Source organism: Lytechinus variegatus, chromosome 15 (genome assembly GCF_018143015.1).
Source record: "Lytechinus variegatus isolate NC3 chromosome 15, Lvar_3.0, whole genome shotgun sequence".
Lineage (NCBI taxonomy): Eukaryota > Metazoa > Echinodermata > Echinoidea > Temnopleuroida > Toxopneustidae > Lytechinus > Lytechinus variegatus.
Window position 1 is genome coordinate 32,886,956 of NC_054754.1, and position 19,646 is coordinate 32,906,601.

General features: G+C 34.5%; 1 protein-coding gene across 2 annotated transcripts in view; it reads right to left on the minus strand.

Moving 5' to 3' along the window:
* Window positions 1–208: 208 nt before the first annotated feature.
* Window positions 209–19,646, minus strand: part of LOC121428559 (cell division cycle and apoptosis regulator protein 1-like) — a 61,521-nt gene continuing 42,083 nt past the window's right edge. For both annotated transcript variants that reach the window (XM_041625266.1, XM_041625267.1), the window contains exons 12-21: window positions 19,338–19,439; window positions 14,218–14,502; window positions 9,999–10,190; window positions 8,488–8,604; window positions 7,637–7,801; window positions 5,536–5,632; window positions 4,995–5,182; window positions 4,211–4,343; window positions 3,577–3,768; window positions 209–2,023 (exon numbers count right to left, since the gene is read on the minus strand). In XM_041625266.1, coding sequence (XP_041481200.1) covers window positions 1,689–2,023; window positions 3,577–3,768; window positions 4,211–4,343; window positions 4,995–5,182; window positions 5,536–5,632; window positions 7,637–7,801; window positions 8,488–8,604; window positions 9,999–10,190; window positions 14,218–14,502; window positions 19,338–19,439 — 1,806 coding nt within the window. In that variant the 3' untranslated portion in view covers window positions 209–1,688. The remainder of the gene's footprint in view (window positions 2,024–3,576; window positions 3,769–4,210; window positions 4,344–4,994; window positions 5,183–5,535; window positions 5,633–7,636; window positions 7,802–8,487; window positions 8,605–9,998; window positions 10,191–14,217; window positions 14,503–19,337; window positions 19,440–19,646) is intronic.

The window sequence follows — 19,646 nt, forward strand, 5'->3', positions numbered from 1 at the left end:
CTTTCCTTCCTCTCTATCTTGTTTTTCACTTCCTCTAATTTCTATATCTCTTATTTACATTAATCTCTATATATATCTTTCTTTATGTGCTCTTTGTATTACCTTTCCCCTCTCACCATTCTCTCTCTCTTATTCCTACATATTAAAATAAGTTTGATATCAAGGTAATCAACAACAGAACACTTTATAAAAGAAAAGGAAACAAATATTTCCAGTTCCACATTAAGGGAAACAATTTATCTCACAAGAAAAAAAGACCATCAAATTAATCTATGATGTCCATTTTGAATAACATTTCAATGGACAGATTTGCCAGTTCACAAATGTACTAATCAGAGTATGTGGGCATATCATCCTCTCTGGTCTCCCTTCTATCCTAAATGAGCACATTGTTTACTTAACAATAAATCATAATGTATAATTCTGAGAGCAAATTAATATATTACTTAAGAAGATAACATTATCACCCCGTGCATACTCTCTAAAACAAAAGAATTTTTATTTTGTGTTATTTCAGCCCTGCATGAACATGTAAGGATTGCCAAATTACTTGAATCTAATACACAATTACAAACCAATTTCTTCTTTATAGAGCATATATAAGATTATGATGTACCGCACTTCAATTCCCTTTCACATATATTTAGATGTTTCAAAACATTTAAAATTATTACTTTATACAAACAACAATATGTCATGGAAAAGATTGTTTTTAATTGAGCAGGTATGTCTTTTGCAATACTTATTCCAGTTGAAAACAATAGAAATTTGTCTTATATGGTTTCAAACAAATCACTCATTTTACATTTGTCTGTTCGTAATATGAGGTCAAGTGCATAATGAAGAAGTCTGACTTTTATTTATTATCATTTATTCCACCAAAGTAGCGTATAATTTCACTGAGATTCAGGACAGCTGAGTTTCAAGTCTAATTTTTGATTTTTAGTCGTCATTCACAATTCAAGTAATAAAGCTTGTCAATAAATTATGACTAGTAATAAATCACCATCCCCCTGCATCCTACCTCATATTCACTCATCTTTGATAAAACATCCATAAAAATAAATTTTTAAAATTTGTTAAAAATCGGAATGTTTGGCAATAATCAACAATAATCAAGTTTAAATGAAAGTTGAGAACAGAAAAGTTGTTACTTCCAACAAATAACCAAACATGATTTTAAAGGGTCTAAAAATGAAATCTAATTGAATTAATAGTGAAAATGTAATTAATACATGTCATACAACCTGGAGTGTCTCTATCATTTAACAGGGCCACTATAATGAGCTAGGTAGTTTGGCAGTTAATGAACTACCATGGATTCACAAGATACAGCACAATCGTATTTGTACACTAATGGGCAAAACAAATAATTCAAAGATTTTGGGATCAGACAAGAGTTTTGCGTGGGGAAAGTTTTTTTTTTCAAACAGCTTATTCAAGATGAAATAATCGAGTGAAACCAATCATTATCTTATTGATAATATCAAATTACTTTTGGCAATTCAACAGGTGGTTAGCACTGCTGCAAACAAAGCTGGATACTGTCTCAATAAAAAATGTCTATCAACAAATGAATAAAAATCCCGACTTGTCGTGGGTCACCAAGGAGGGTGCTATTTATTGTAGTTTAAATTGTATTTACCTTTCCTAAGTGCTTACAGTATTAAACTACCCAATGCAAATCTCTACTTCTCTACTCTTGGGCTTTTTGGTTCTGATTTAACAACAGGTTTGCTCTCTGTCTTAACCTTGACATCTTCCTTGCCTTTCTCAATAACCTTCTCAGGAATCTTGACTGTAGGGGGCAGCAGGGCTTCCTCCAGGACCTCGTTAAACTTAAGCATGATTTCATCCAGGTTTTTCTGAGCGGTCCCAATGACGTCAATGAGCTTCTTGGAGCGAGTTGATGAGCCGATGAGGGCACGCTCAGAAGTAGAGAGTTTCTTCTGGACGTCTAGCAGCTCACCGCTGACGTTGGTAACGGTAGCTTCACTGGAGCTGGCCTTACTCTTCAGGGTGTCTGAGCAAAAAAGAAAAGTAGATACTGTATGATAAGATGCATCTTTAATGACTGATACTTTTGTTATCCGATGAACCAAGTTAAGTTGTACACATTAGTTCTCTTTTCATTAAAACATATTAAAGCCTCTGGTTCACCGTGAAAATAGAACCTGTGTAAAAAAATCTACACATAGTAGAATACACAATCAATGAAAGGTCTGAGTATTGTCTAACATGAATTGAACGAACAGAATTGGAAACAGAATATGCCTTTTTAATGAAAACTGGTAACACAGCAGGAGGGTTCATACTCTTTCTAATAAATCAAATTCAATGAATTTCTATGATCATTCCATGACTTGTATAAATATCAATTTAAAAAAAAATGATATGTTCGTAGTCTACCAATATATAAGTAGCTTTTGTGATCTAGTCACAGGGTGCTTTAGCAATGCACTTGGAAAATACCTGCCCCCCCCAAAAAAAAAATCCTGTTTCATTAACTAATGACTCGTTTTGCAATATATCATGAGTGTTTTTTTTGTAGTAATCTTATTTTTCCATCATGACAAACAATTTTTTAAATGTAAGTTTTAGGGGATTAGGGCACACAACACCTGAAAATAACTATTAAAGGAAGAAAGAAAGAAGAAATGAAAGACAGAAAGAAAAAAAAAAAGGAAAGAAAAAAAGGAAAGAATTGGAAATAAAGTAATAAAAGTGAAACAAACAAAATAAAAAAGGAAAGGAAAAAATGAAAGAAGAAATGAAAAGGGACACAATCAAAGAAAGCAAGAAAGAAAGAAAGAAAGAAAGACAGAAAGAAAGACAGAAAGAAAGACAGAAAGAAAGAACGAACGAAAGAAAGAACGAAAGAAAGATGAAGAAAGCTAAAACTAAAAAGTCATTCAAACTAACAATAAAGAAAAAAATTATCACACAAATGCAAAGGTGGGACTGTAATATATTCAGCAATGTATTTAAGTGTGTATTGATAGATAATGATTTTTGAAACCCAATCTTTTTGAGCTAAATAGAAGTGATAATTTCTCCTCTTACTGCTTGCAAATGACACAGTGTTTAATTGGTGTGAAATGGATGGGCTGTTCAATGGCTAGCTTAGCTGGCTGCAAAGCTAAATGATAAAGTAGATTCAGCCAAAATTATGGTAGTTTACTAATGTACGTCGATTCTGTATGTTTGTGTGTCAATCTAAAAAATGGCCAACAACAAAATGGCTTGAGGAAAGTGGGAATGAACCATGTTGTGATTTACCACTTTTGTAAATGTAATCCTATTGTTCAAATTACAAACTGATTCAGAAGACAATGATATGAATCCTGAGGGATAATTTTCAAATGGTGACATTGAAGGTTAGTCATAATCAGGGGAATGTTTCATTAACATCTTGTCAGTGTTTTCCAATGACTTATTTGTCCTGAGCCAATCAGATGCAAAGATTTCAGTACCTTACAACAATGTCAAAGAAAATCAGTCTTTCTGTTTCAGGAGATGCTACATTCCTCAAGGCATGGCATCAATTTTTTGAACTTCAATGAAGGTACTACATACCTATCTGTTTCTCCAAAGATTCAATCTTCTTCTCTGCCATAGATCTCTCCTGATCAGCCTTCTGTACTTGTTTCAATAGGTTAGCAATATCAATCACTGTTCCACCATACTTTACCATGGTAACACCATCAGGAGCCATGGTCTTCGATCCTTTCTTGGCAGATGACATACTATCAAGAATCGCTTGATTACCTGATTATATAAAATAATAGATCCAAACATTGTCTTAAATTGTAAGGATTAAATTAACAATGCGAAGGATGAATTGTGGAAGGGATGTGGTTTAGTGGTTCTGTCTTTCAAACATTGTCATTGATTTAAATCCTAGCCATGACATAATTTTCTTCAACATCATTTGGTTGCAAAAACATACTAAATACGACAAAAATTTACTGGTTGGCAGCCCTATTAAATGCTTTAAGTGCCAGAATTAAGAGGAGTCTTTGTGCAAAAGCCAGAGTAATAACAGTTGCATTTTGTTCCAAATGGAAAATGTGCTACATAAATCCAGCATCTATTACTTATTATCATTAACAGACTACTACAGCTCTAAGTCCTCAAGAATGAAGCCATTATCATTGTCTATTTACTACTGAAATCAATGATAGATTAAGGATCAAAATCACAAGCGTACCCTTAGAAAGATCTAGATCAGAAGGTTCATGTTTAACATCTATTGTGTCATCTTTGTCCTTTTTAGGTCCATCTGTAAGCTTTCTGTAACTCCAACAGTCTCTAGTGACTACCTTCTGAAGCAGCTTACGAACCTGGAAGAAAACAGAAAATAAAGAAAGGATAAGTGCTAAAAGTGATAACGATGATAACAATGATGATGGTAATGGTGACAGTATTGATGGTGGTGATTATAGTACTGATAATGATGATGATGAATATGTTGGTAGTGGATATGATCGTGCTGATGGATATTGAAGATAAAGTCCCTCAGACAGATCCCCTGCATACTTTTTAAAACAAGTGGAATGCCTCTTTGCAGTCTTGCCTGCAATACGCGATTCAATACGAATGAGGTTTACTGTAATTCATTAAGGATTACGGCTTTCAAGACACAGATCTCTTTTATTACATTCATGCCTTATTTCAAACAATAATCAATAAGGTACAGAGTTTTTTCTGATGTACTCAATAGGTAGATGAACACCAATGGTGTAGAGGATCTCTTCTAAATTGCTAAGATGTAACCACAATGATTCTGATCAAAGACCAACCTACCTGAGCCCTTGATAGATGAACACCAATGGTATACAGTATCTCTTCTAAGTCTCTAAGATGTAACCACAATGATTCTGATCAAAGACCAACCTACCTGAGCTCTTGATAGATGAACACCAATGGTATACAGTATCTCTTCTAAGTCTCTAAGATATAACCACAATGATTCTGATCAAAGACCAACCTACCTGAGCTCTTGATAGATGAACACCAATAGTATACAGTATCTCTTCTAAGTCCCTCTCTAAGATATAACCACAATGATTCTGATCAAAGTAGATGCAGGATAGAAGAAGATGAGGATCATGTGTTTCTATCTTAACTCTCGGCTTGCTCTTATCATCTTTATTCTTTTTATCTCCCTTTTTCTTCTCATCTGCAAGAGACACATGAACAAAAAGGGTCTTAGACCACGGATTGTAAACAGATTGATATTGATTAAAACTATAAATGGTTTGTAAAAGATGTATAGCTACGCTGGTTTGTATCTTTACAAGAAGGTACTCAAGCCTAAAAATTACCATAATTATTCTTAGTAACTGAAGAAATTTATAAAGGTATAATGAGTGATGCAAAAATATTTGACTTATTCTTAAGTTAAAAACACAGAAGTATATTTTTATGGTGCCCTCCCTAATATTATAAATTGCTGATACACTTCCCTAGCCATGCTGCTATTTCTGAGATAGCCAAAGAAACACTAATGATGTTTGAGATGGATCATCTTACCATCATCGTCATCATCTTCATTGCTCTTTGTTTCATTCTCTTCTTCTTCTCCATCTTTATCATTATCCTTGCTATCTTCCTCCTTTCGTTCTTCATCCTGTTCAAAAGTGACAGAGTAAATGTTATGTTCATCAGTGATTTCAATAGAACACATCATGTTATACAAAACTGAACTAGATGAAACTAGTACAGATCCCAATATAGCTTCCAGGGGGCAACTTTTGTGGAATTACTCAAACTAGCACATCATTGATGTGAAGCTCATCCGGCATCTTGCGACAAAATTTAACACAATTCTGATTTCAGTCCAGTTGACACTGTAGTGAATGATATTAGTTACATAAATTGAGGAAACAGAATTGATATTGATGACAAAATGACATAGAAGCATTTTTGTGATTTATGAATAAATTTTGTATAAATTAGCATAAATAATTTTCTAGTTAAAATTTCAAAATTCTGTGTGGAGATTTGGTGACCCTCATTTAGCTCTACCTGATGGATGGAACTCCCCCCCCCAAAAAAAATGGTCCAAAAATAAAGAAGAGGCATTTCTGTGATTTCTGAATAAAGTTTGGAAGTATACATTAGCATGAATAATTTTCTACTCTAAATTTCAAAATTCTGTGTAGAAGTTTGGTGACCCTCATTAAGTTCTACCAGATGGAAGAAAAAAAATCAAAATCGGTCAAGAATTAAAGAATTTTATGTGAATTTAAAAAAATGTGCATAAATCAATGTCGCATACAAATTTTTCTGGTCAAAATTTCAAAATTCTCTGTAGAAGTTTGATGAACCTCATGAAGCTCTAACAGATGGAAGCAAAATAATCAATATCGGTCAATAAACAAAGAAGGAGAAGCATTTTTTGTGAAATTAAAAAATGAGCAAAAATGAGCATGTTTAATGAGTACCATAATTTTATGTAGAAGTATTGTAGAAGCATTTTGAAATTTGGTCAACAAATAAGGCAGAGGCATTTTCTGTGATTTATATATTTTGCATGAATTGGCATTAATAATTTTCTACTCAAAATTATGTGTAGAAGTTTGGTTAATAGTGTAGTAGGTTTCACGGTACACCATGTATCTTTCTTGGCAAGTTTTGCGCGCCCAATTTTGTGTGTTGTCACCCATATCCGCATATGTGGATGTCATGTGACTTATCTAGCCAATCAGAGACATGTACCCTGCGAGATACAGTGCATATGGCACTTCAACAGAGTATATAAGGCCTGCTTTTACAAAATTTGCTCATTCTCCTGAGGATGACAAGAACACACTTGTCGAAACGTCGAGATTGGGTGGTCCTTTTCAGGACCATTACTTGCCCAAGAAAGATACATGGTGTACCGTGAAACCTACTACACTATTCTTCTTCGCCATGGAAACATTCAGAAGTTATAAGTTTGGTTAACCTCATGAAGCATTACCAGATGGAAGAAAAAACCAAAATTGGTCAACAAATGAAGAAGAAGCATATTATGGGAATTTTTAGAAGCATATATTAGCATATTTAATGAGTTTCAAAATTCTGTGTAGAATTTTTTTGAACCTCATGAAGCTGTACCAGAAGGAAGCAAGAAAACTAAAATCAGTCAACAAATAGAGAAGAAGCATTCTTTTGTGAATTTTGAAAAATGTGCATATATTAGCATATTTAATGAGTTTCAAAATTCTGTGTAGAAGTTTTGAATCCCCACCTAGTGCTTTCATATAAAGCAAACAGAATTGAAATCGGACTTGAAATGACGAAGAAGCAGCATTTTGAAATTGTAGACGGAGGACAGATGACGGACAACACGCCACGGCATAAGCTAATCCGGCCCTTTGGGCCGGATTAGCTAAAAAGTAACAGGTAACCTCTTTGAAATTTGAAACTTTATTTTAAACATGGTTCTTATTTCTTGTGAATTGAAGGTTGAGCCTAATCACAGCTTAAAATTTTGAAGTAACATATCTTGTCCCATATTATAGATCATATTTGAAAAGTAAATATTTAAGTCACATCTCACTCAGTCCTATGTGGAACTATTTCATAACATGAACCATCTTCATAGAAATTGAGAAAGAAAAAAAAGACACAAAAAACCTATACTAACCTTGTCTTTCCTTTCTTCTTTGTCTGCATCCTTTTCTTCTGTTTTGCGTCTCTTCGTCTTTGGTTCATCATCTTTCTTATCTTCCTTCTTCTCATCTTTTTCATCCTTACGTTCCTCCTTCTTTTCATCCCTCTTATCCTTCTTTTCTTTCTCATCTTTATCCTTCTGCAATGTCAACCATAAAGAGTAGATATAAGCATATAGTCTACCAACTACTACTAGTAATACAAAAAATAACCTCTACAAATAGAGATGCCATTCTGAAGGATGAAATAGAGCACATCTGATGGAAAAACAGAATTTCTATTGTTCAAATAATGAAATTTAATGGAATTGGTAAAAACCATGTTTTAGAAACATTTAAAAAGAAAAAAAGAAACACAAAACATACTGTATCTTTGAATGCTTTCTCTGCAGAGTTTATGTATGTTTTTTTATGCGAAAACCTTCTAAAATCAATACCAATCTTGACTGAAATTATTGACTGAATATTCTGAAATGTACTACAAAGATGATGTCATTTTTAAAATATCATCTGACATTTAGAACCCATGTTTTTCAAGTCACAAGGCTTCAGGTCAGTATTCTGGCATATCAGGTAATAAGTATACTGCGCAGCTGGTACCATGGCCTATAAGGTTAACATTTGCTTCATACCAAATAGAAAAAAGATACATTTGATTGCTATCCCGTCTAAAATATAATTCATGCAAAAATTACACTAAAAACCAGTTTTTATTTCATTCATCCACAACATAATAATAGTGACTAACAGTTAGGGATTTACTAAAACTAGAGGTAGTCTTGATCTACTTAATGAATAAGGCTTAAATGAATAAGGTAAAACAAACCTTCTTGTCATCTTTCTTTTCTTCTTTCTTCTCTGGAGCCCTGACGATAGCTTTGTACATGTTGAAGGCAAAGTCTCTTTGTAACATCTCATTGAATAACTCAGCAAAGAGGAAAACCTAGACAAAATAATAAAATAATTTAAAGACATATATCAGTATGCATAGGATGTGTATGGCACTAGGCATTATATGAATAACAAATGAAGTACACCCATTGGATATTTACAACATATGAAAAGCATGAGGCACTAAGCGCCGAGTGCTTTTGCATAATAACCCGAGATGTCTACATTGTCACTAACATCACAAAATTGAAAATGTGCAATTTATTTACCGTAAGTAACGGTCTATAAACCCACTCGTGGATTAATCGCACCCCCCGACTTTGGACTAATCGCAAAAAAGTCATCACACTCTCTTTTTAAATCCTTCTCACATTTACATGCATATTTGAGGTACCAAGAAACAAAGATAAGAGGTTTCAAAGTATCACGAAAATCTGCTGTTCTTGATCAATTTGTCTACAAATGATAGTGTAGAAAGAAAGGTTCCAACATAATTGGCCACTTACACACTCACCTCATAGTTACACAAACACACACACAGCACTGCCATTCTTGTACATTGCAAAGTATATGTATGATATGGTACCGTAAACAAGAATTTTGTGGCATAGGAGAGGAAGAAACATTCACATTTTCCACATCATGCAAATTGTGTATTTAGCTAAAATTCATAAATGTATCATTATTTCTACTTTAATTAATTTTGTCTTGATTATTACCAATAATTTCCATTGAAAAAACAACAAAAAACAAAGAAATACATAAGAAATTAAAAGACAATAAAATTAGCATAATTAATACAGTAAAAGAAGCAAGTTTGGAGGCTTCGCTGAACTGGATAAGCAGGCGAAGTCCGCGAAATCATTAACATTTGATCCTTTGTAGTACATCACATCAAATAATCCATTTTAACAATCCAAAGAAGTGACGCAAATTCTAATCCACGATACATGAAATGTTAAACTGATCAGCGCCTGATCAAACAATCCTCAAATATGGTGATTTCTTCATTGGAAACAAAATGGAAAGGTTTTCCCGTTTTGCGCACATGGGTACTGGATATGGATTCATGCAAGAATCTTCCATAGGCAATGCAATGCAATGCACACTAAGGTACACTGCCATGGAAATACATGTAAAAGGAGTAGAAGTGTGCGCTGCCCAACCAAGGCAATCATCACATGCACAGCAACGTAAAGAAAGTGATACTATCATGCATGCAATGGCAGTAATTGCCACCTTTATATGAGATCAGCGCTGCGCAATGTATTATCTATGCATTAAAATTTTGCACAAAGCTATTGGCACTGAAAAGCGTAGAAATATAAGTCAAAAGCGTACTGGCGTAATTTGGTGTGAAAAGCGTAATAATTAGGCTTTTTTCCTAATGGTTGGTAGCTCTGCAGTAGACAGTTACACCAAGTGAATACAAGCTGGTCTAGTTACCTCAAAAGAATGTTCTTTGTTATCTTCTACCCTGTAGTCAAGCAAAACACTAAGAGACTGCTGAGAACAGTCAAACTTTCCACTCTTAGCAATGGGTGAGGGATGAACTAAGATTACTGGACCATCAGGCATGGCATATCGTGACTCTAGGTCACGCTTCTCTCGATCTCGCTGGCGCCTCTTCTCCTCTTCCTGAAAGAAAAGCAAAGCTTTATCATTACAGTGCAATAAAAAAAATAGGGTAAATTGTATGAAAGATCTTCTCCTATATGATGACAAAAGTTTGGTTTTCAAAGAAGCAGCTTCAACCCTAAGAAGACTTTTCGCGATAAATCCCCCGCTCGAAATATTTTGACCGCATCGCTCGCTGACTTTTTACTTTCAAGCCTCGCACAACTTTTGAGACCAAAATTGTGACCCCGGATACGAGGTTCCGAAATTACACAACATTTCGTAAGTACATGCAGACCAAAAATTACTCAAAAATGTGAATTTGTGTACAAATCCAATGCAAATAGTGTTTTAGCCAAAATTTATAAATGTATCATTATTTTTCCTTTCATTGCTTAAAATCAATTAATTTCCATTGAAAAAACAATAAAAAACAAAAAATAAAAAACAAAGAAACATATAAGAAATTTTGAAAATATAATACATAAGAAAATATTTTTTTGTGAAATAATTAGATCAGATGCCTATCTAGAGTATGTGAAACAAAAATTAGCATTTTAGGGGCATTCTTTTATTAATTAGAGCAAACTTTTTTTAGATGTCATCTTTGTAATCTAATTTACATATTTCCACAAAGAAAAATTGCAAAAGCCAATTTTTTCCTTATGTATTTCTTTGTTTTTCATCTTTTCTTTTTCATTGTTTTTTTTCAATGGAAGTAATTACAGACCATGTAATAACTAAATTAAACCCTAAATCAATTAAGCAGACCAATTAGAATGAAAAATAATCACCCTTTTATGACTTTTATCTCCCATAGACTTAGTACACAAAGTATAAAAATGAGACATTTTCGGCATGACATCGTCTTGTAAAGTCACATGACATCGCGATGGTATACCCGTATGCTGTGAATTTGGTCTCAAAAGTTGTGCAAGACTTCAAAGGAAAAAGTCATAAAATCATGCTGCGCTATCTTTTTGGGTTTCGGAATCATCGAGGGGGGGGGGTGGCATCATGGCCCCCCCTAGTCCTTTTAGGGTTAAGAGGAAGTTCACCCTTATGATAAGTTGGGTTTTGATAAAAGCAAAACAAAGAAGGTTTGATTAAAATAAAAAATAAGGGATTATCTAAATTTTTAGTTTTTAATTTGTGATGGCATGTGGGAGCAGCTCCCCAATATATTCAGGGAATATTGTATAGCCTTGAATGGGATGCATATAAAAAATTGTTCTTCAGCAAGTAACAATATTTCTACGCATCCCATGAAAATTTGTAATCCAACATAATTATTTATTTAGATACCCCCACAAAGATAAACATAAATCAATAAAAAAAACAATGTTTTTACTCACCATTTTATGTCAATCCTGTAAATCATGAGCATGGTGACCAAGAATTTGATGGTTTTCATGGGCATATTGAATATTGGATGGGTTTCATAGGCATACACATTAAAAATCAGTTTTAATATTTTGTCTTTTTGAATCAATCTCACAAGATGTCAAAAAATATCTGAGCCACTAAAACCCTACATCTAAATTATCATATATAATATAAATTCCATAAAATTCCATTCTTAATTGAAGACTGATGAATACAACTATTCCTATTATAGAATGGGGTATAACATGATATGTCTGATGATATATCCCTTAAACAAATAAACTGACTTTCATTTTTGCATTTTTTTTGGGAAAAAAAATATTTAATTGAATTCATATCACATGACACATGGTGAAGTTGCTTGTCTGTGATGTCATGAAACCAAAATTTAACAAATGAATAACTCTGCTATACTTTGACAGCTTTTCATCAAATCTTCTCCAACATTTTTCTATATTTTTCAAAATTTTGACATATTGGCTTCCCATCATTTTAGCAAAGAGTTAGACCATGGTCTAAGTTAAACCTGACTTCAGAATACAGGCCATAGATTACAGAGAGAGGTGAGGGTTAGAAGAAAGTGGAGCTGATTAAAACGCAGAAACATAGATATGCCATGATTGTATCTAGATATATGGCATTTAGAGAGAGAGAGTCAGTGGAAGCAACAAATGACAAAATGAGGACTACAGATTAAAAAAAAAAACCAGGAAAGTTTGTGCGGTCGATACAGGTAGTTTTAAGTTCACTGCGCAGCTGGTACCGTGGCCTATAAGGTTAAAATTTGCTTCATACCATATAGAAAAAAGTTACATTTGATTGCTATCCCGTCTAAAATGTCTTTCATGCAAAAATCACTTAATACATCCACTAACAAGTGGAATGCCTCTGGCCGTCTCACCTGCATCACGCGGTTCAATATAGCAGCAGTGCTGACTTTGCATACTACTCTAACTCGCACAAGATGTTCAGTGATACATGGTTACTCTTATGTCCTCTTTTTATGAACTAGACCAATAAACTTACAGAGATATGATGGTTATTCAACAAAAAACCCCAACATGGCCAAAGTTCATTGACCTTACATGACCTTTGACCTTGATCATGTGACCTGAAACTGGAACAGGATGTTCAGTGATACTTGATTACTCTTATGTACAAGTTTCATGAATCAGATCCATAAACTTTCAAAGTTATGATGGTAATTCAACAGATACACCCAATTCGGCTAAAGTTCATTGACCTTTGACCTTGGACATGTGACCTGAAACACGCACAGGATGTTCAGTGATACTTGGTTACTCTAATGTCCAAGTTTAACGAACTAGACCAATAAACTTTCAAAGTTATGATGGTAATTCAACAGATACCCCCGATTCGGCCAAAGTTCATTGACCCTAAATGACCTTTGACCTTGATCATGTGACCTGAAACTTGCACAAAATGTTCAGTGATGCTTGATTACTATTATGTCCAAGTTTCATGAATCAGATCCATAAACTTTCAAAGTTATGATGGTAATTCAACAGATACCCCCGATTCGGCCAAAGTTCATTGACCCTAAATGACCTTTGACCTTAATCATGAGACCTGAAACTTGCACAAAATGTTCAGTGATGCTTGATTACTATTATGTCCAAGTTTCATGAATCAGATCCATAAACTTTCAAAGTTATGATGGGAATTCAACAGATATCCCCAATTCGGCCAAAGTTCATTGACCCTAAATGACCTTTGACCTTGATCATGTGACCTGAAACTTGCACAAAATGTTCAGTGATGCTTGATTACTATTATGTCCAAGTTTCATGAATCAGATCCATAAACTTTCAAAGTTATGTTTGGAATTCAACAGATATCCCCAATTCGTCCAAAGTTCATTGACCCTAAATGACCTTTGACCTTGGTCATGTGACGTGAAACTCATGCAGGATGTTCATTGATACTTGATTAACCTTATGTCCAAGTTTCATGAACTAGGTCCATATATTTTCTAAGTTATGATGACATTTCAAAAACTTAACCTCAGGTTAAGATTTCGATGTTGATTCCTCCAACATGGTCTAAGTTCATTGACCCTAAATGACCTTTGACCTTGGTCATGTGACATGAAACTCTAATAAGATGTTCAGTAATACTTGATTAACCTTATGGCCAAGTTTTATTAACTAGGTCCATATACTTTCGAAGTTATGATGTCATTTCAAAAACTTAACCTCAGGTTAAGATTTGATGTTGACGCCGCCGCCGCCGCCGTCGGAAAAGCGGCGCCTATAGTCTCACTCTGCTTCGCAGGTGAGACAAAAACCAGTTTTTATTTCATTGTAGCACAGAATTAGACCATGGTGTAAGTTAAACCCGACTTCAGAATACGGGCCATAGATTACAGAGAGAGATGAGGGTTAGAAGGAAGTGGAGCTGATTAAAAGCCAGAAACATAGACATGTGGCATGCCATGATTGTCTCTGGATATGGCATGTAGAGAGAGAGTCAGTGGAAGCAACAGATGACAAAATGAGGACTACAGATTAAAAAAAAACCAGGAAAGTTAACTGCATCTCTGTAATATTAATTATAGAGACCTAAGGGCTATGGAAAGATTTAACCAACCCCCATTATATTTGAGATTTGAAAAGGCCTACTTGGTTTCAACTATACTCACAATCAATTCCTTCTTTTGCTCATCCTCTTTGTCCTTCTTCTCTCTCTCTTCTTTGTCTTTTTTATCTTTTTCTTTATCCTTCTCTGAAACATCTTCCTCCTTTGGAGTATCCTTTATTTCCTCCTTAGAATCATCTAGAGCTCCATCTGTTTCCATGGCAGCAGGCTCTGCATCTTCCATCTCCTGCTCTGATTTGAGCATCTTGGTAAGGCGGGCAATGAGCTGAGATTTCAGACCTTTGGAATTCAAGCCACGGATCTCAAGCTCCTGACGAAGTTCATTCACCTGCAAGCAAATTAATATGTTCATGAAACAAGTGGAACACGTCTGGAAGTCTCGCCTGCATTAAGCGATTCGATATAGCAGCAGTGCTGACTTTGCAAACAGCTATTGAATAATTATTCACAAAAGAAAACACTCATGATAATAAAATACTATGTCCATTGACCCAACATGACTTTTGACCATGATCATGTGACCTAAAACATGTGCAAACGTACTTGATTACCCTTATGTCTATGTTTCATGAACTACATGAGTAGATCAATGAACTTTTTAAGTTATGATGCCAATTCAAAAAATACCAACATGACTAAAGTTCATTGACCCTAAATGACCTTTGACCTTGGTCATGTGACCTGAAACGCGCGGCGGATGCTCAGTGATACCTGATTACTCTTATGTCTAAATTTTGTTTAACTAGATTAATAAACTTTCAGAGTTACAATAGAAATTTAAAAAATACCCCTAACATGACCAAAGTTCATTGACCCTAAATGAATTTTGAGCTTTGACATGTGACCTGAAAATCAGGCAGGATTTTAGTAATAGGTCATTACCCTTCTGTGTGAGTTTCATGAACGGGGTCCATATACTTTTTAATTTATGATGACTTTTCAAAAACTTAACCTTGGTTAAGATTTCAACATTGATTCCCCCAACATGGTCTAAGTTCATTGATCCTAAATGACCTTTCACCTTGGTCATGTGACCTGAAACCTAGGCAAAATATTAAGTAATCCTTGATTACCCTTATGTCCAAGTTTCATGAACTAGGTCCATATACTTTCTAAGTTATGATGACATTTCAAAAACTTAACCTTCGTTAAGATTTTAATGTTGACGATGCTTTGCAGGTGAGAAAATATAAAAAGAAAAAGAATAACAATATTATACACTCAGCAAAAAAAGTTCTTGGACACTTATAAAAGTTAAAATATTCCATATAGATATTTGATTAAAGGCAAATTATTGAATGTCAACATGACCAGACAATATTCCTCTTCCAGTATGACATGAAGTAATGCATGGGTGGTTACAGGCATTAAACAATAGCAATGTCAGTAAAAGAAAATGATCAGTCATTCTTTCAGTTGTGAAAGTTTATGTGGCATAAATTTCCATTAAACGATGAAAGCAAACTTAAAGTCAAATACCACTCTAAAAGAGAAGAGAAAGTTAACCACCTTGGATGCATCACTATTCCACTGGAATTTTAAGTCAAAGTTAGTCGATGAAAAAATTGTCAGATTTTAGTATCTTGGCATAAGCAAAAGAAAATTCAATATCTCGTTTGTACACCCTGGCTCTGAATGAGTGCAGCACATCGACGTCGCAGTCTCTAACGTTCATCAGTAGCCAAATAGCACTGGTTCACATTTGAAATTGTTGTTGGTGAAACATGGAAATATCGAGCCACTTGTCTAAATGACTGCCCAGACTGTAACATTCATATTGCTCTTGCACGCTCTTGGTTGGAAAGCTTCATCTTGAAAGTGAGTGTCCAAAAGATCCATCTCATTATGCATCTCATAAGCATTCAATTCAAATGATAACAACCTGATGAAATTGTTGAATGTATGCCTATAGGATGTCCATGATCATTAGCATTTGAATGGTTCATTTCTTGCAATTTTCTTTCCCTGACATTGCTATTGTTTAAAGCATGTAACCACCCATGCATGACTGTTCACATGAAAATATCATGTCATACTGGAAGAGGAATATTGTCTGGTCATGTTGACATACAATAGTTTGCCTTTAATCAAATATCTATATGGAATATTTTAACTTTATAAGTGTCCAAGAACTTTTTTTGCTGAGTGTATATGCAATTTGTTAGGTGCCATATCCATCTTGTAGGAGATGCTCAAGGCACACATATGAAGGGGGGGGGGGGGTATAGGGTTGCAAAGGGCTGGAAACTTTCCGGAAATTTTGGAAAATATCCATGGAACTTTCTGGAATTTTCAGCTGCCAGGAATTTTGGGGAATTTTCGTTTTTTCATAAAAAGTGATAAATTCTGGTTTTATATACAAAATTATAAATTGATATCATCAAATATTATACTTTCCATTTGTATTTAAACTATTCTTCATTCTTTAAATTGCCCAGGATACAAAATATTTGTCAAAATGTACATACATGTAAATACACATTAGTACATGCATCCATTAACATGATGGAGCATTAAAGCTTTTCAATTCAACATAGAAAAACAACAACTTTGCATTACACTATTTTTCATTTTTCTTTAAATGTCAACAGTATTTTATGTAAGAACATGCCATCATTTATAACATGTTTAAAGAACATTTCACCCTACGTGTAGTCTGCACGCACAGACCCTTATTGAAACTTTGATCCTCAAGTGAGTCTTCACACAAGACTAGCATAAACTTTCTGTTGAATGAAAGGACCTTCTGTACACAAGTCATTGGCAGAAACCTTGGGCTGCAAATTCAGACTGCTTTCCTCAAGGGTTTGCACTTGTCTGCTTTGCAAAGCCTTCACTCGAGTTAAGGGTATGAATGTGCAGCCTACCCGTCAGCGGACGCCTTGTGTACTGAAGGCCCTCTCGCTCAGGAAACAACAAGATTTTATGTGCTTGTCTTTGCATGGAGACTAGGTTTGCACAGCAGATCATTTCCACCACCAGCATTGGCACTGGCTTGAGTCTTCAAATGGGAAAAAGCAGGTCCAGGAACAAAAAAATTTACATTGCTAATTTATGTCTAAGATGCCCTCCCCTCCACCCCCGAAAAAATGGGGGGGGGGGCAAGAAATGACAATAAAATGGCTGACTTTGAAAGCAATAAAAATGAATATTTTCACAAAAGTGGGTTAATTGAACTAAAATAAACTTTAAGCTTGAACCAGCAACCTGTATTTATATTAACGCCGCAAACATCACCAAGTTCTCACTTCTGCTATGCAGAAATAAATGAGAAATAAAATAATAATGCTAATGACAATAATGTTATTTATTATTACTTATGATTCTCATCTGCATAAAGATCAGAATATCCAAGAGACATCATTACATGTCTATTGGATGTATATATATATCCATTCTGTATAGCATTTGCAGTGTACATGTACTGCCATCGCACGTACCATTCAGCCATTCAGTAATCTACTTTTACATGAAATTCATTAAAATTCTGCCTATCTGGGCATAATGTATTTGGCTTTAAACTTGCTGACAAAGCACAATTAACCCTAAATCTCACGGTGTATTTTGATTCTTGTCATTCCAGGGGGGGCCATTATGGCCCCCCCTTAAGATCTCGGCCGCCGATAGCGCGAGCGACGCAAAAATTTGCACGCTGGTAGTGTGCTATGTAATCTACAAGGCTGTATGGTAAAATTTTCCAAAATAATGAGATTTTATTTTATATGAATTAATTATGCTAATTTATGCATAAATCATACTTTTTGCTCTAATTCACTAAATAAAGCTCCTAGAATGCTAATTTTTGGTAAAAATTTTCTTTGTAGCAATCTTAACAATCGTAATTCAAAAAAACTTTGGTTTGGAAATAAATTTCTTATGTATTTTATTGTTTTATGAATTTCTTATGTATTTCTTTGGTTTTTTATTTTTTGTTTTTGTTTTTTCAATGGAAATTGTTTCAGACATAATTCTGATCATAAACAAGGCAAAATTAATTAAGTTTAATCAGTAAAAGTAGAAATAATGATACATTTATGAATTTTGGCTAAATACGAATTGGATTTGTACATGAAATCACGTTTATAAGCAATTTTGGGTCTGACATGCACTTGCATAATGTTGCGTAATGTCGTAACCGCGTACCCGGGCGTCACAACTTTGGTCTCAAAATTTGCGCGAGACTTGAATGTAAAAAGTCAGCGAGCAGCGAGATGAAAAAATTTCACGCAGAAGATATATCGCGAAAATTGTTGAGGGGGGGGCCATTATGGCCCCCCCCCCCGGGAGAATTAGGGTTAAGCATCATCTGCCAGGGTAATCTTTTCAATTCCTGTATATAAATATCAGAAAATTTCTATTTTTGAGAATTTCCAACATTTCTTGAAAATTCCCCAAAATTGCAAAAAATTCCCCAAATTCCAACTAAATTCCCGTTTATTCCCATGGACAGTTTCCACTGCGAACAAATACAAAAAAGGTGACCCTTCTGCTTGGTCAAATTACTCAACAGGTTCTTAAAAATATGTGAGGCAATGCAATTCTGATAACAGTTAGCAGCTACTAAAAATTAGCATCTAATTGTATCATAAAAAATTTGAAAATTAGACAAATTTTAATGACATGAAGCCTTAGATATCTAATGATTTTGATGAATTACATGTACCAAGAAGTGAGGTGATTATAGAGCTTCTGAGATGAATCTTCTAACCTTAACCACAAGGATAAAGTATGATTCAAAATTATGCAATATTACTACTGTTTATAAATTTGATTGCAATCTTTTTTTTGCAATTGTACACCAGCTTTTGCAGTCTCAAGATTTTTGTTCCCATTTTATTTCCTTGTTTGAATGAATACATACTACTACTATTACTACTACTACCACCACCACCACCACCACTACTACTACTACTACTGACTACTACTACTACTACTACTACTACTACTACTACTACTACTACTACTACTACTACTACTACTACTACTACTGACTACTACTACTACTACTACTACTACTGCTACTGCTACTACTACTACTACTACTACTACTACTACTGACTACTACTACTACTACTACTACTACTACTTCTACTACTTCTACTAATACTGCTACTACTTCTACTACTTATACTACAGCCGATGGTCTATGAAATAAAGTCTTACCTTCATATTTTTAGGATCAAGCTCCTTCCAGTTGGTAGGTGTCTGTTGCTCCGGCTCTTCAGTCTCATCTTCTTCTTCCTCTTTGACAGCAGCAGTCTCCTCCTGAAATCAAAGCAAGAAATAGATGGAGAATATGAGCAATAGTTCAAGTGACACACCATGCCTTATTGTATGAAGACAGTGAGACAAGCAGGTCAATGCACTCTTCATTCACACACTCATACAAAGATGTCAACAAACTTTCTCTATGTACACAACTCAATTACGGGTGATTAACTATTCTTCAAAGGAATAATAACATAAGAGTGG